This window comes from Elephas maximus, chromosome 12 (genome assembly GCF_024166365.1).
Source record: "Elephas maximus indicus isolate mEleMax1 chromosome 12, mEleMax1 primary haplotype, whole genome shotgun sequence".
Lineage (NCBI taxonomy): Eukaryota > Metazoa > Chordata > Mammalia > Proboscidea > Elephantidae > Elephas > Elephas maximus.
This window is the reverse complement of record NC_064830.1, coordinates 3,454,557-3,471,681: the sequence shown is the minus strand read 5'-3', so window position 1 is coordinate 3,471,681 and position 17,125 is coordinate 3,454,557. Positions and strand designations below refer to the sequence as shown.

At 36.8% G+C, this 17,125-nt stretch overlaps 1 protein-coding gene across 1 annotated transcript in view; it reads right to left on the bottom strand.

Moving 5' to 3' along the window:
* CSMD1 (CUB and Sushi multiple domains 1) overlaps positions 1-17,125 on the bottom strand; it is a 2,087,969-nt gene that overhangs the window by 638,987 nt on the left and 1,431,857 nt on the right. Inside the window, exon 10 of the mRNA XM_049902971.1 lies at positions 1,542-1,663. Coding sequence (XP_049758928.1) covers positions 1,542-1,663 — 122 coding nt within the window. The remainder of the gene's footprint in view (positions 1-1,541; positions 1,664-17,125) is intronic.

Here is a 17,125-nt window from a genome sequence, read left to right as displayed (position 1 = left end):
GAGACATGGGGGCCTCATACCACCAAGACAGCGGAGCCAGGAGCAGAGCTCGTCCTTTGCCTCTGAGGTTCCTGTGCTAAGAAGCTCTCAGACCAGGGAAAGATTGATGTCAAGGGCCTTCCCCCAGAGCAGACAGAGAGAAAAAGCCTTGCCCTGGAGCTGATACTCTGAATTAGCACCTCTAGCCTCCTGGACTGTGAGAGAATAAATTTTTCTTTGTTAAAGGCGTCCACGTGTAGTATTTCTTTACAGCAGCACTATATAACTAAGACATGGTGCAATCAGATTCTTTTTACCCCCATGAAATCCCTATTCCTATGATAGGAAACATTTGTTTTTGTTGAATCGCATGGATATGAGTGCAATCTAGTTACCATTAACTCAATTAAACACCTAATGTATCCCCAAAACGAATAACTCCAGTTGTTATAGAATGTCATCCCTGAAGTCCTACTTTCTAACCTTCAGGACCTTTCTAAATTCCTCATTTTGTATTTAGCTTTCTAGAGATCAAACAAATATAATCAAATAGTTATAAATTGTTAATACATTTTATTCTATTTATCCCATATATGTTTATACCACCACTGCAGTACCAATAGCTTCTAGCACTTACTTAGGTGCGTATACTGATTGATTTATTCTTCACAAGGAACCTCTAAAGTAAATACTTTTATTATCTCCTTTTTTTTTTTTTTTTTACAGACGAAGTATCTTTGGCCCATGGAAGTTAATTAACTTCCCCAAGTTCACACAACTACTAAGTGGTAGAACTGGCATCTACAGAACCAAGTACAGAGCCTGGCACAGAGTAGGCCCTTCATAAACATTTGAATAGATAATTCATTGAATAACATATAATCAGAATAACTGATATTCCTGTGTATTACACAGCTCTAGCAAACGCAGACAGTATAAACATAAAACTTGAAGGCTTTCATCATCATAGCAATAGCCAGCCTGCAGTAAATCAAGTTTTTAAGACAAAAGTCTATGACACACTTATTTTTTTAAACCCACCTCCATTTATCAAAGCTCCTATTTTAATATAAATTAAAACTGTGACTTTAGAAGTATAATAAGCAAACAGAAAGCAAAAGGCATCAGTGATGGACACTCGATTGAATCTAAAATCAGAACTTTTCTGCTCCTAGATCTGAACACTCAATAGTTTAGCATTTCTAACGTTATATAGGACTGCACAGAAATTCTGTGGTATTAAGAAAGCTTCAGACATGGTATCAGAGTCCTGTGTTAAGAAAGATCAACATACATGAAAGCTGTTAAATTACATGAAGGAAGCATGTGAGCATAACCTCTAAAACCCGTAGGAAGAAGCCACGCTGACAAAGTTCACTTTATATTGGGGTTCCAGACATGCTTTCAGATAAATGTGGATATAAAGGTATATAACACAGAATTAACAAATCTAACTGAAACAACGAAATTTAAGGATGCACGATATTTGTTTGTCTTAAACAGTTACTCAGCAAGTGTACTGATCACACGAACTACATAGAGGTGGACAGTGAAAGCCTTACCTTGTCTGGATCTGTGGTAGTGATAACCCACACACAGTGTGCATTGTCTTCATACTGTACTGGGTAATTGGGGGACGTGATGACGCCACTGGGTCCACGCAGATTGGATCCACATGTTCTAGCTAGAAATACACAGAAACAGAGTTATTTTTCTACATCCTATCAGTGTGGTAAAACATAACACTAACATGGAACTTAGAGTAAGATGTTAAATGATGATGATGAAAAGTGATTCATGAGCTCAATGTTTGGCAGGTAGGTTTTACTCAGCTGTCAGTACCCTTGTGTGGTGTTTGTAGTGTTACACTGAACTTCATCACCAGCATCTATGTTAGCATTGCATTTCCAATGGCATTATCCTTCACTGAGTGATCTAAGTGATAATACCACTATTAAAAACAAAACTGTTGCCATCAAGTTAATTATAACTCATAGCAACTCTATAGGACAGAGTAGAACTGCGCCACAGGGTTTCCAAGAAGTGGCTGGTGGATTCAAACTGCTGACCTTTTGGTCAGCGGGTGAGCTCTTAACCATTGTGCCACCAGCGTCCAATATCAAATTAGTCCACTTGAAATCTCATTCTAACTCAAAGTGGGTCTGTATAGACATTCAGTTGCCGCATGGATACACAAAAGAGTTAAAAACACACCGCAGTGGGATTCAGGAGACCAGAGTGGAAGTTTCAGCTCTGTCTCACACTACGTGAACCTGACGAGGACTTCTCATCCCACAGCTTCATTCTTTCACATGAAGTGAGGATGTTACTGATTTCTTCAGAGCACATAAAATTAGATTACTGTTGAAAGTTTAAAGAAAGAAAATAGATACGGTGCCTCTAAAAGGAAAAAAGAACATATTTTAAAGTTGAAATCAAAGACCAAGTGACTGATAAAAATCACATGAAGTTCTAAGCACTTCCTTCACTTTTGGGTAAACTATAATTCAGTCACTCTCCTCTTTAGAAAGAAGAGTTTTTTTTTTTTTTAATCACTAAGTAATCTGTGGAAATCAAGTGGAATCCTCTATTTTTTACAGACCTGTGTTTTTACAAGGTTGTTTTAATTTTAATAGCTTAAACAGGGTTTGAGAAAAGTGCAGAAGATACTAATTTCACAAGAAAAAAAATACATGAGAAGCTCTGTTTCCTATTTTCTAAGATATTATATCACACAAACCAAATAAACTGTCATGAGATGAAGAATTACTTCTAACAATGACCCATCCTCCCTCCCTTCCTCTCATCTATTGAGCATCTACTACAGGTCAGGTTGTTCTAGGAGATTCAGTTACAAAACTAAACAGATGAGATTCTTGACATCCAAGGTGTACCTTGTGGCAGGAACCAGGAGAAATGATTTAATCCAGCTTCTCCTAACTGTTCAGGAAAGTGTACGTTTCCCTCATTTACATTATATAGAAATAATACAAATTTTGTCTATATCTCCAACTACCTTTTTTGGTGTTTCTGTTAGCTGCTGTAGAATCAATTCAAACTCATGGCGACACTGTTTGTACAGAGTAGAACTGCTCCACAGGGTATTCATGGCTGTGACCTTTTGGAAACAGGTTGCCAGGTCTATCTTCCAAGGTGCCTCTGGGTGAGTTCTAACTGCCAAGCTTTCACCTGGTACCCTAGCGGTTAAGCATTTGTGACACTCAGGGCCTCGTAATACTTATTCTTTGTAATTATTGACTTACAGACCTATAGTCTTACAAGGTTGTGAATTCCTCAGCCTTGGCAACAGGACCCTTTTCTTATTTATCTATGTATCTTTGGCATTGTATACATTGTCTATAGTCTCTGACATATAAAAATATAACAAGATTATTTTATATAATTTTTGAGTTGCTCAGTATCTACTACTGAAAAATAAAACTTTATTATACATACATTGATAGCAATTACTATGCCACAATTACACTTTAAAATATTGGTATATATTTTCCATATAAACATTTCTTAAATATAGATTAAAAAAAAAATTTGGATTTCAAAATGCAGCAGAATTGTCATAGCTCCAAAGTTTCCCTAAAAGAGAACTGAATACAAACACGTACACTCCCAACATTCTAATATTTCACTCTTTCCTGAGGCTATTTATGGGAGCATGTTCTCAGAGAGGATCTTGAATTTCAGGCGTGAAATTCTTCCTACAGCACTCTAACGTTAACAATATCAATTAGAAAATCTTAGAAAAAAAATATCAATAAAATTGGACTTATAAAACCTTTATGTTACATTGTATAACCACTAGCAGGTATAAGCATAACGTTGTCGTTAGGTGCTGTCGAATATGTCCAGACTCATTGTGACCCTATGTAGAAGAGAAGGAAACACTATCTGGCCCCGTGCCATCCTCAAAATCGATGTTAAGCTTGAGCACATTGTTGCAGCCACTCTGTCAATCCATCTCTTTGAGGGTCTTCTTTTTTGCTGATCTTCTACTTTACCAAGCATGATGTCCTTCTGCAGGGACTGATCCATCCTGATAACATCTCCAAAAATATGTGAGACCTAGTATCACCATTCTTGCTTTTAAGGAGTATTCTTTCTGTACTTCTTTCAAGACAGATTTGTTCCTTCTTTTGGCAGTCCATGGTACATTCAGTGTTCTCTGCCAACATCATAATTCAAAGGCATCAATTCTTCTTTCATCTTCCTTGTTCATTGTCCAGCTTTCACTTGCATATGAGGAGATTCAAAACACAGTGGCTTGGATTCAGCATACCTTAATCTTCAAGGTGACATCTTTGTGTTTTAACTCTTTGAAGAGATCTTTTGCACCCAATTTGCCCAATGCAATGCATCTTTTGATTTCTTGACTGCTGCTTCCATGGGTGTTGATTGTGGATCCAAGTAAAACAAAATTCTTGATAACTTCAATCTTCATTTATTACGATGTTGCTTATTGGTCCAGTTGTGAGGATTTTTGTTTTCTTTATGTTAAGGTGTAATCCATACTGAAGGTTGTGGTCTTTGATCTTCATCAGTAAGTGCTTCAAATTCTCCTCATTTTCAGCAAGCAAGGTTGTGTCATTTGCACAATACAGGTTGTTGATGCATCTTCCTCCAATCTTGATGCCCCATTCTTCTTCATATAGTCCAGGTTCTCTGATTATTTGCTCAACATACAGATTGAATAGGTATGGTGAAAAGATACAATCCTGACACACACTTTTCCTGACTTTAAATCACACAATATCCCCTTGTTCTGTTCTAACGACTGCCTCTTGATCTATGTAAACGTTCCTCATGAGTACAATTAAGTGTTCTGGAATTCCCATTCTTCCCAATGTTTCCATAGTTTGTTATAATCCACACAGTCGAATGCCTTTGCATAGTCAACAAAGTATAGGTAAACATCTTTCTAGTATTCTCTGTTTTCAGCCAGGATCCATCTGACATCAGCAATGATATCCCTGGTTCTGCATCCTCTTTTGAATTCAGATTGAATTTCTGGTGGTTCCTTGTTGATGTACTGTTGCAGCCACTTTTGAATGATCTTCAGCAAAATTTTACTTGCGTGTGTTATTAAGTGTATTGTTCCATAAATTCTGCATTCAGTTGAATCTCCTTTCTTTGGAATAGGCATAAATATGTATCTCCTCCAGTTGGCTGGCTAGGTAGCTGTCTTTCAAATTTCTTGGTATAGATTAGTGAGCACTTCCAGTGCTGCATCCATTTGTTGAAACATCTCAAATGGTATTTTATCAATTCCTGAAGCCTTGTTTTTTGCCAATGCCTCCAGTGTAGCTTGGACTTCTTCCTTCGGTACCATTGGTTCTTGATCATATGCTTCCTCCTGAAATGGTTGAGTATTGACCAACTCTTTTTGGCATAGCGACTCTGTGTAGCGTTACTCAATAAATATGTATTACATAAATCAATATCATCAAATTTTCAATTTAATAACTTCAAACTTTGAAGAAATATATCTGAAGAACGTGTGCAGTAGTGAACTAATTTGCTATATTCCCTCTGGCAAGTTGGACTCATCCTATCATTTGGCCCAGCTGTAACTCCTCCAGAATAGCTCAACACGCCTGGGACTCTGCCAAAGGCTTTGTATCCCAGTAGCCTGCTTTGAAGCTTGGCCCTAACTTGACTTACTACGGTTGATTACCAGCTCTCCATGAAAGTCATCTGATCCATTGCTTGGGGAAATATGATTTTTAGTAATTATATATTTTCATGAAATGACTATTCATAAAATATTTAAAGAAAACCAATGCTTTTCCCACAATTCCAAGCGCACATACTACTGAGTATCACATTAAGCATGTTAAAACTCCAGGTTCTTTATAGATATTCCTCACCAAAAGTTGTGAAATTAATCCATAAAGTAAGTTTTCTTTTTTCCTTAGAAATTTATCTGTTATCCTTGCAACACATCTTAATAACAAGTTATTTTTAGTTCTTTTATTCATCTACACTTTTTAGTTCACCATCAAAAGATCAGCTAAAACGTGATATGTGGGAGGAATAGGAGCAGAAATTTGGTTTATTTTGTTCACTTCTACAACTTCAACAACTAGAACAATTCCTGGTACTAGATAATTTGCTCAGTAAATATTTGTTCTTGTAGTTTTTGAAAAAGTATAGCAACCGTAAATCATATGATCAAACTATAATTAACTAATTCTAATCGTCTTTCTGAGAATAGTGTTGAAACATTCGACCAGTGCCACAGTCCTCACCAATCTAAATTGTCTCCATGTTAATCGTTTATAGTTTTGTCATCTGATGACCTTTTCTGTCATCGTCACCTCAAATGTGATTCCCAATCACGGATTTCTTGCTTTAAGAATTTCCTACTGGCCAAAGATAATTCCCTGCTTTTCCACTGGCAACTACTCAAAGTTCAATCATTTATGTGTAGGGTCTTTATCAAATAATTATGTAGCTTGAGTTATGATTTCTACTAGATGCTCTCCAGACCCATGTGGTGATTGAAGTTCAGGATGCCCTTTATCTTCTTGTTCTCCAGCAGCAGAGATCTATTACTCGGAATTATATATATATATATATATATTTTTGCTCCTCCATCAGCTTCAGGCACCTGAGAGTTAATTTTTTTTTTTTTTAATATCTATTATACTTGAAATTTAAAACAAAAAACAAACTCACTCCTATATTTGGGAATGAGAACTAGAGAAGAAAATGGAGCAGTCAGAGAGATAAAGAGATGACCATGACTGACCTTTCCATTGAATCGTCTCTAATGAGTATCAGTAGGAAAAAGGGTAGTAAAGAGATGTCAGGGAGCTATGAGAAGTGTCAGTTAGGATGTTTCTGCTGTTGTCTATCAGATCATGTGAGCTGGAATAGTGAGGGAGAAACCAGGCTGTAGGCTGAAGAATAGATGGTGGTTAGGGAATAGAAGCAATGCATGTGGTCTTTTCTAAAGAAGGAGAAGAGTTGCTGTAACTTTTGGTATAAACAACATCTATTTTACTTTGCCAGGTGTTTTTGTACTTAACTGAATATGAACTCAACTGATGTTCTGGGAATTCATAAAATGAAGCTATAAGATCTGACCCTGAAGATTAGAAATCTGCAGCCTTACCATCTTGCCTGTCTCTTTGCATCCATGGACTCTGCCCAGCTCCTCATTCCATGATAAGAAGGGATTGCATAGCTTCCCCAACAGAAGGAAAGCTTAGGCAATTGTGTCCTTATTGCCACTGGCCAATTTCACACTGTCCTTGGAGGTGGAGGAACTCCCTCCCTTACAATCACTTCTGTACTATACAGGCATTCGACTACTCATCAGTGTATTTAATTAAGTAACTGAATTAGCAATTAACTTACTAATGTTAATTACTTATTCATATTTAAACATATTCTTATAATTGAAATTTATATCTACATGCTTACACACATTATAATTGAATACCACTTTTACTTCTGCTGAGGCCTTTTCTTATCAGGATCTTCTCGGAAATTTAACACCTGATGTAAAATCATGTGAGTTCAAATCTTTCATGAATGTCATTCGATGATAACTGTGAACTAATGCTCAACTAATATTACTCATTTGGCAGTAATTAAATTTATAGAATAAAAATTCGCTTAGATCTTGCTGGTCTTTAAAAGAAACCTAGAATTCACAAAATAATAAATTGGAAATGAAATATATCAAGAAGAAAAGTGGAAATGCAGAAGACTAAACATTTTTGAATGCTGGTACATGCCATTTACTCGTTTAATCAATGGATATTTATTAACTATAAATATAATTGTTTTGTATAATTTAAATCATTTAATATGAAATTTGTCTGTTTAAATTCAGTCCCAGGAATCTTTACCATTCTATAGTAATAATCAAATTAGAAGAGAGAAATACTCTGACTAAATGTAACAGAATACCAGGACTCTCATTTTAAATCTTCTTTTAAACAAATCAGTCATTGTATTGGTTAATCTCTTCCTTGTGTGTTTTTAGAGACAAACATTTTTATCCATCCTGTATTTTATATAATAATATCCAGGTCATAAACCAGAATGCCCACAGTAAGTCATAGAGGTTAAAAGCTTGCTAATCAGACCTGAGATCCAGGCCTAGCTTATGCAGTTAACTAGCTCTCTAATCTTAAACTATTTAATCTTTTAAGCCTCTTGGTTTATTCAATTTAATATAATAGTCTTAATTCTATCCTTGCATTCCTGTATGGATCAAAGGAAATAATGCAAGTGAAGCACTAGGCACATTGCCTAATGTGTCTCAGCATAGGTATTTATTTATTAAAGATTTTATATATATATATAAAACCTAAACCTGTTGCCATTGAGTCAATTCCAGCTATTAGTGACCCTATAGGACAGAGTAGAACTCCCCCATAGGGTTTTCAAGGAGCAGAGCAGCTGGTGGATTCAAACTGATGACCTTTTGGTTAGGAGCCAAGCTCTTAACTACCATACTGTCAAGAATCTCTCTCTCTCTTCCTCTTTCTGTCTGTCTCTCTCACTGTTCCTCTCTCTCTCTCCCTTTTCCTCTCTCTCCCTCTCTCTCCCTCTCCCTCTCTTTCTCTCCCTTTCTCTCTGTGTCTCTCCTTCTCCCTCCCTGTCTCTCTCTCCCTGTTTCTCTCTCTCCCTCTTCCTTCTCCTCTCTCTCTCTCTTTCTCTTTCTCCCTTTCTCTCTCTTTCCTGCTCTCTGTCTCTCCCTTTCCCTCTCTATCTACCTTTCTTTCTCTCTCTCCCCTTTCCTTCTCTCTCTCTCTCCCTGTAATGCTTATTATGAATCAGGCAGTGTTTTAGGCGTTGGGGATACAGCAGAGAGAAACAAAACCCAATTTTTCCCTTCTTCAAAACCCAAAACCTGTTGCTATCAAGTTTATTCCAACTAATAAGGCTGGTGCTCATGGAAGAATTTTGGATGAGATGCCATTTTGTGAAAGACTTAAGGCAGAGAGCCATGTGGGTATCTGGGGGACGAGTGTTTCCAGTGAAAGGTACAAAGTGCAAAGATACCAAGTCAAAAACTTGCTTCACATGTCCTGGGAACACTTATTAACATTTAATAAACATTACTGTTAAGGTTATTTTGTGTCAGTAGAGTTTGGGATGAGTATAAAAACATAAAGCTTTATTATTGGCAATGATTTCACTAAAAAAAAAAAAAAAAAAAACCTGGAAAACATTTTTTTTTCCTCCGAAGTATACTATAAGTACAAAGTTATAGGAGTCTAGAAGCAAAAGCAGAACTTTCTTCAAATTCATTGGAATTAGAATAAAAGTGAGAAGTGTTTCTGTGTGTGTTTCTTTAAATCTCTAACATTATGAACTTATGACAATCAATAGACAAAATATAATCTTAAAATTGCCTCTGGACACTTAACCAGGTAGAAAAAAGAGTCAATATTTAGGTGTAAATAATCTATTTATTGCTATTTAAAAGTTACTTTCTATATGATCAGAAAAAAATAAGCTTTAAAAATTCTTGATAAATGATAAATTAATAAATTAAAGATAATTCCTAGCTAATCTAACCTGAAATCCCAAGGTAATAATTTCATTCTGTGACCTTAATGGCTCTAATTAGCTTCTGTGTAACCACAGTTACGGTTGCAAGTAGTACTTTATTTTCATATGTGTCTTTTCAACTCAGAAAGCAACAAGAAATACGAATTTCACAGATTAAATTTCATTAGCATTAAAGAAAGTTCTTCACATGCCAAACCAAACCCACTGTAGTCCAGTCAATTACGACTTGTAGCAACTCTATAAGACAGAGTAGAACTGCCCCATAGGGTTTCCAAGGCTGTAATCTTTAGGAAAGCAGACTGTCACATCTTTCTCTTACAGACTGGCTGGTGGATTCGAACTGCTGATCTTTTGGTTAGCAGCTGAGTAGTCTAACTTGTAATGAATCAGTATACTTGTATTTCCATTCTACTGGTTCTGCTTTTTGGTTGAAAACTAACTCATGTAAATTTAGAACCAGGACTACTTCTCTCCATAGCACCCCCAACCAAAAAAAAAAAAAAAGTTGCCATAGAGTCAATCCCAACTCATAAGGACCCTATAGGACAGAGTAGAACTGCCCCATAGGGTTTCCAAGGAACAGCTGGAGGATTCAAATGGTTGACCTTTGGTTAGCAGCCAAGCTCTTAACCACTGCATTACCTGGACTTCACTACTTCTCTACATAAGTTCCCCTTAACTGGCGGAATGAAGTGCCAGCCTGAATATTTTCTTAAAAATATAACTCTATCCTCTGCCAGTTAAAGATACCCATACAGTTTTAAACAGCTTATAATGTTTTATCCTGTGAAAAACCATAATAGTTGTTTTCATATCCCTAAATGAAGTAAGCGTAATTTCAAACAAAATCACTTGTATAATTACTGAGCTATGACAACCATTCATCTGTTTGGTAACAGAAAGAAAAGGTAATGTTCCCCTAGTTCTCAAAACTAATTAGCTAATGTAAGCATTGGCTAACGACACCGGTACCCAGATGTGAAGGATCACGTCTGCCTTACTGCGATTTATCAAATGCGTCTATCGGCTATTCTTTCTGTAGAGAAGGCATGGTGATGGTGTAAGAGTTAGAGACCCGTCACGAAGATGGGAACCTAGAGGAATCAGCCTTCCCTTAATTCACTGATCCGAGATATCTTTACACTTGTAACGTGCACAATGTTCAAACCAGAGGCATTATCTTTGATACATGGTTGAATTTAGAATATGGGGCTGAACTTACCAGTATAAATGTTTTTTAAATGGTAACGATGCATTAGGAAAAGCCAAAACATGATGTGTTCTCTTCTTCGTGTACTCTTTATTATGGTGATAGGCACAGAGTGGAAAATGTCCTCAGAAACACATTTGCTGTTCAAAATCTACTGATAGCCAAGTAGGTATTCCTACAGGCTGTTTTGGGTAGTATCTGAAACGTTGTTAAGTTCCATTGTATCCATTTTTCCCTATATTTTAGATATCTACATTTATCTTTTTGCAGAAATAAAGTTCCAGTTTTTTTTTAAAGCTCTTCTCTAATTGAGGAATAAGTCATTAGAAGCAAGTAGAAACACTGTTTAAAAAAGAGAATGATGGCATACTCAGAGTTCCAACAGTTGCCAACTTAAAAACTTATGGATTTTAATTGAAGAAAGTATGTGTTACAGTGAGGGATGTCAGCCAGGGAACAGGTTATGACTCATTAAGTTCCTTTTCCTCCTTCACACCTACAAGGGTGTTGATTGCTTTCCATCCATAGGAAGAACACTAGGACTGAGAGCTGAGACAAGTATCCAGAGTGATGTTGTGAAAGCAGACCCAGATATCTAGAGTGGTGGTGTTCAGTAGGAAAGCCACTCCTCACGTGTTCCTACTGAGCACTTAAAATGTGGCTAGTCTGAAATGAGATTCACTGTAAAATGCAAACCCCCCAAAAATGCACAATGTATTTAAAAAACTTAACACAACGACAACAAAAACATATACTGACTATATGTTAAAATAATATTTGGATATATTGTATTAAATAAAGTATATTATTGAATTTAAAAATTAAGATATAAAATAATATAGCATGTAATATATACTATAAAATATAATATAAAAGACAAATAATAAAACATTTTTAAATTTAAAATTAATTTCACCTGTTTCGTCTTACATTACATGTATGTCTTGCATTTTATTTCTGGCACTGAGCCAGAGTTTTCCCAGAGTAATCCCTTTGCAGCATCAGCCAATAGATTCTCTAATGCATTTGGCCATTCATCTGCGTAGCCCTTTTGTAGCACGCATATCCCTTCTCCCAGTTATTCAATCAAATACCAATCTGAACCAAATGAAGTACTCCTGTGAGGAATTTTGCAAATGTGAGTTAAGTCCCTAATCGACTGACTTTAAGTTAGGGAGGTTATCCTGGGTGGACCTAACTTAATCACTTAGAAAGCTTTTAAAAGGGGGCTTAGATCTTCTTTGGAAAAAGAAAGACTGCAGTCTATGGAGAGCATCTATGATCAAGCCTCTTGGGGTCTAGCCTGCTACAAGTAGCCCCTCCTGACTGACTGTTCTGTAGACTTCAAACATGCATGGTTGGCCCCAGAAATTGTGTAACCCAATTCCTTGTAATGAATCAATATACTTGTATTTCCATTTTATTGGTTATGCTTTTCTGGTCGAAAACTAACTCATGTGAATGTAGAACCTGGGAATGGGATGTTGCCATAACAAATGTAGGAACAGCTTTGGAACTGAGGAGTGAATAGAGGTCAGAAGAATTTTGAGGAGCATGAGTGCGAAAGTCTAAATTTTCTTGAACAGAAATCTGGGTTTTAAGGACATTACTGGCGAAGGCTTGAGGAGAAGTGAAGGACACGTTATTAGAAACCAAAATAAAGGGGTCCTTGTTATGTAGGGTTACTATGAGTTGGAATCGACTTGATGGCAATGGTTTTGTTATGTAGTGCTAGAAAGCTTAGAAATATCAGGTCCTGCAGTTAGGTGAAAACAGAAGTTTTAAGTGACCCACTGGAACATATAGGTAAGGATAGTTCTAAGCAGAGCATTAAAGATGCCACTGGTTTCTTCATACTGCTTATAGTAAAATGTAAGAGGGAAGCAAATTGAGGCAAAAGCTGTTAAACATAACAAGTCAAAAACTGGATGCTTTTGAAATTTCTCAGCCTTTCCAGGTCACAAAGTATGCTAAAAGTTGAAAATAACTGTCAAAATCTTGGCATAGAGAAAAGGCTGAGTGTGTAACTGTTCAAACTGTTGCTAAATTCTAAGAACCATCAAAAGTTTGAGAGTATTCAGTCACAAGAAGAGCCCTTTCAAGAGATTAAAGATTTACCTCACAGATCTTCTCACTCAAACAAAAAGCCTTCAAAAAAAGCTTAGGGGCATTTCAGCAGGAGTCTCAGATAAAGAAAGGATCATCTCAAACACATTTGTGGGTGAGGCTTTTGTCTAATGGAGTAAACATCATGAAAATACATAGATAACCCACAAGTTTCTTGGAAAAATTACATCAGCAGAATACTGCTAGCTTGGACCAGAAGGGTACAAAATAAAAGCAGGCTATCAGATCTTCAAAATCCTACTGATAATGAAAAAGCTGCTAACACATACTACTTTCCAAGGAAAAGAAGCATGACACAGAGTGTGATCAATAGCTCAGAGAGTAGTACTCTATGGACCAGTGGGAGTCCCTGAATGGCACAAAATGATTAAGTAATAGGCTACTAGCTCAAAGGTTGGCAATTCAAACCTACCTCAGAAGTTAGGCCTGGTGATCTGCTACCAAAAGGCCACAACCATGCAAATGCTAGGAGCAGTTCTACTACGCACCCATGGGGTCACCAAGAGTCAAAGTCAACTGGACAGTGACTAACAACAACATGGATGAGTGGCTCACTTTTACCAGCCATTCTACCCCTTATTGAACCAATATGTCTAAAGCCGACCTGCCCCATAATCACGTTAGGAGCTCTGAGGCAGATAACTTGCCTCTTTAATTTCACAGGTACAGACAGAGAGAGAGATTGCTCCGTACAGGCTGCACTCATACCCAGGAGTCTAATAGTCACCTGTTTTAGACAATTTAGGTGATGAGATTTTGGAAGTCGAACTGATGCGGCAATGGTACGAGACCCTGGGAACCTTGGAGAGAAGTGAATGTATTTTTATGTGAATCATTGGAGCTAGAGTGTGGAATGTGTTAGGAAGAATTCTAAGGGGTTCTCCAAGATTCCTGGCGTCTAGAGTACACAATCTATATAATCCCCTTCCCTTGAGCATTGGGATCTGTGAATGTGATGAGCTAGCCATTTCTTTGATTAAGTTTTGCTACCTGGTAACTACCTTATGTTAAATAGGACTCCACCTTAGGCAACCGGAGAGAGATTTTCATACTGGCTTTGAAGAAAAATAAGCTGCCCTGTGTGAGAGGGTCATGTTGTTAGGATATGCTTAAAGGACACAGAAAGGGTGTCTAAGTGGAGGACAGTTTTCTTATTCAGTGTTAATACTTACAAATGTCCCTTCTTCTGGAGTCGAGAACGAGATATTTATGTGCAAACAGCTCCTCTCCTTTTGTCACCCATATTACTTACAAATGAAATTCTGGACCAAATGAAGTACCCTAATACAAAGATGTCAAAAAGCTCAGAGAAGACATAATGGTTGCCTAACTGATTTGCCCACTCCCCTCGTGGAAAACTGCAGAAGACAAAGGAAAACACAAAATTTGTGAGATTGACTCAATAATTTAGTTCATCTATCCTTCTTACCCTGTGCCGTTGAGTTGATTCAGACTCTTGGAAACCCTGGTGGCCTAGTGGTTAAGTGCTATGGCTGCTAACCAAGAGGTCGGCAGTTTGAATCCATCAGGCTCTCCTTGGAAACTCTATCGGGCAGTTCTACCCTGTCCTGTAGGGTCACTATGAGTCGGAATTGACTCGACGGCAGTGGGTTTGGTTTTTTTTTTTTTTTTTTTTGGTTCTATCCTTCTTAGAGAAGTACGCACCCCTGGAGGAGATTGCCTTTTGTCCCCTAATATCCATTCTTCTTTATTCCATATTAATATAGTATCTTGCTGTATATTTGACTATCCAGGATTTAAAATAAATAAATAAATAAATAAGACCTGTATTTCTAAGTCTCACAACAAGGTAAGGAGATCTGACTAGACAGGTTTGAGTGGAAATGCATGTGAGAAGGCTACAAGGTGTCCTTTCCCTGTTTCTTCTCACCTTCTTCCATCCTGTTCCCTGGAATTTGGATACCATCTTGGACCATGATGGTGATGGCATCACCACAGGGAAGACAGAGTAGGTCTTGAGGAAACTTTGGTCCCTAGAACACAGCCTTATCCTTGTTCTATGTTGCCTAACTCTAGACTTAGAGAGAAACAAGTTTCTATTTTGTTTAAGTTATTCTGGGTTCTGGATGCTTGTTACATAATTTTTGTCACATAATTCTAAGCAGTACATCCCAAATCTCCTATTTAGTTGTTTTTAGGACTTTTTGTTTACATTTTTGTTGTTGTTATTGTTTAATGTTTTACTACTTCAAATATACTAAAATATATCTTTAAACTTTAAATTTTGAAAAAAAAATTTTTGTTGTTGTGGTATCCCCAGACACAGTCTGTTCTAGTTACACTTTGTATATTTATCCTCTATGGAAACTCATTCTTAGAATCTTTTCCAGCACTTTTTGTGGTTAGCTGCTGTGAAGATGGCTCCAGCTCATGGCAACCTTGTGTATAACAGAACAAAGCTCTCTGGTCCTGTGCCATCCTCATGACTGATGGGACATTTGAGTCCATTATTTTGGCTGTGATGTCAATTCTTCTCATTGAGGATTTTCCGCATTTTTACTGACTCTCTCCCAACCGTGATGTCCTTTTCTAGCAATTGGTCTTTCCTGGTGAGGCGTCCAAAGTAAGTGAGCAGAAGTCTTGCCATCCTTGTTTCTAAAGAGCATTCAGATTGTGTTTTTTCCTAAGGCTGATTTTGGAAAGTTAAAGGTAATAGATTTAAAAATAACTAAAGCATTACTCCACGGAAATCAAAGTGCATCTAATTTTAGCAAAACAAGTAAATCGTCAGCTGGGAGGAGGAAAGAAGAGATGAACAAAGTCAAGCAGTTTTTTTCTTTGAGATGTTGAAAGACAGAGGTGAGGGGTTAGAAACTGAAAAGTGGAGACTTTCAGAAAAAAAACTAATCAAGCAGCAAAAAAAAGACCTTATGGGAGAGCTTTTCTCTTCTAAATTATCATGTAGGAAGTTAGGTTCTATGAGAACAAGGATCTTGAAGATTCCTGTTGTAATTATCTCTGAGAGAGAGTGGTTGGAGGGCTGAAGAGGTTGGAGGGAAGGTACGCCACCTTTAGCCTGGGTAGAGCAGCTGCTTGCTAAGAGATAAGCACCTCCACGTGATTTGTTAACAAGTCAGGTTATAAATTGGGGTCAGGATAGCAGGAAAGCATTTTGAGTCTAAGATGGGACTCAGCACAAGTATTAATCCATGGGTTAATAAACAAGAACCACACACACACACTTTTTCTTACTCTGTACACGTTATTTCCTTTTCGTAACTCTAAAATGTCAGTTTCAAAATGAATGCATATTTACTATTTGTTTAGTTCGGGTTTTAGAAGAAGTGAAGTGTGTTTCTGGTACATGAGGCAAGAAAAATATTAAAGAATAAAATGATTTTTTTTTTTTTTTCCTTTTTGTAAAGATAATACTTGTGCCTTTGTCTTCATTTACAATTACGGGCATTTTTTTTTTTTTTTTTTTTTTTTACATAACTACCACTTGATGGCAACTTGCATTTTGGTGCAAGAAAGTTTTATAATCTCATTTTTAATATTAGAAAATGTACAATCAGAGTAGTCCAGAAAAAACAAAGCAAAAGGGCATGGTCAGTCACATTTTCTTCAGCAAAGAATGGTCCTTCTTTGTGAAGAGCCTCCATTTAATAGTGTCGTAGAAATAGAAGGAAACAGTTACCCTGCCAGCCAGTCCACACACCCATCCTTGACTCAAGGTGCAGGCAAACGATGCAAAGCCATGTCCTCTGCATTTACTAAGCCAAAAGTGGTTACAGGTGAAGGAGTATGATACGGTAAATTCTACAATAGAGTATTTTTAACTTAGGTAAAGTTAGCAAAGTATCTGGCAACTAGTTTATTTCACAAGCTGTAGTAAAAAAATAAAAATAAACGAATCCATTCACCTGAGAAAGACTACAGGAGGAATAAGATATTTTTATATACAAAACTTTAGTTGGTTTGTTTCCCTTGGTCAGGTAGGATCTCTTTTATTCTCCCTTCAAAACTACCAGTTTGCATAAATTATTTTATGGCCACAATTTTTAAAACTAATTTTTCTTTTAATTCTCATTAATGCTTCTCTACTAAAATATCCCAAACAATTTTCTGCTAGTTTCACTATGGTTTCTATAATTCTGGTAGGATTGTTTGTTCATAAACATGTTGAATGAAGATTTTTGCCCCTGCTCGGCTAAATATATCACAGATTAGTTTAAGGTAATTTATTAATAAAATTAATACTAGGAATCACATTATCAAACTCCCTTTATCACAGATATA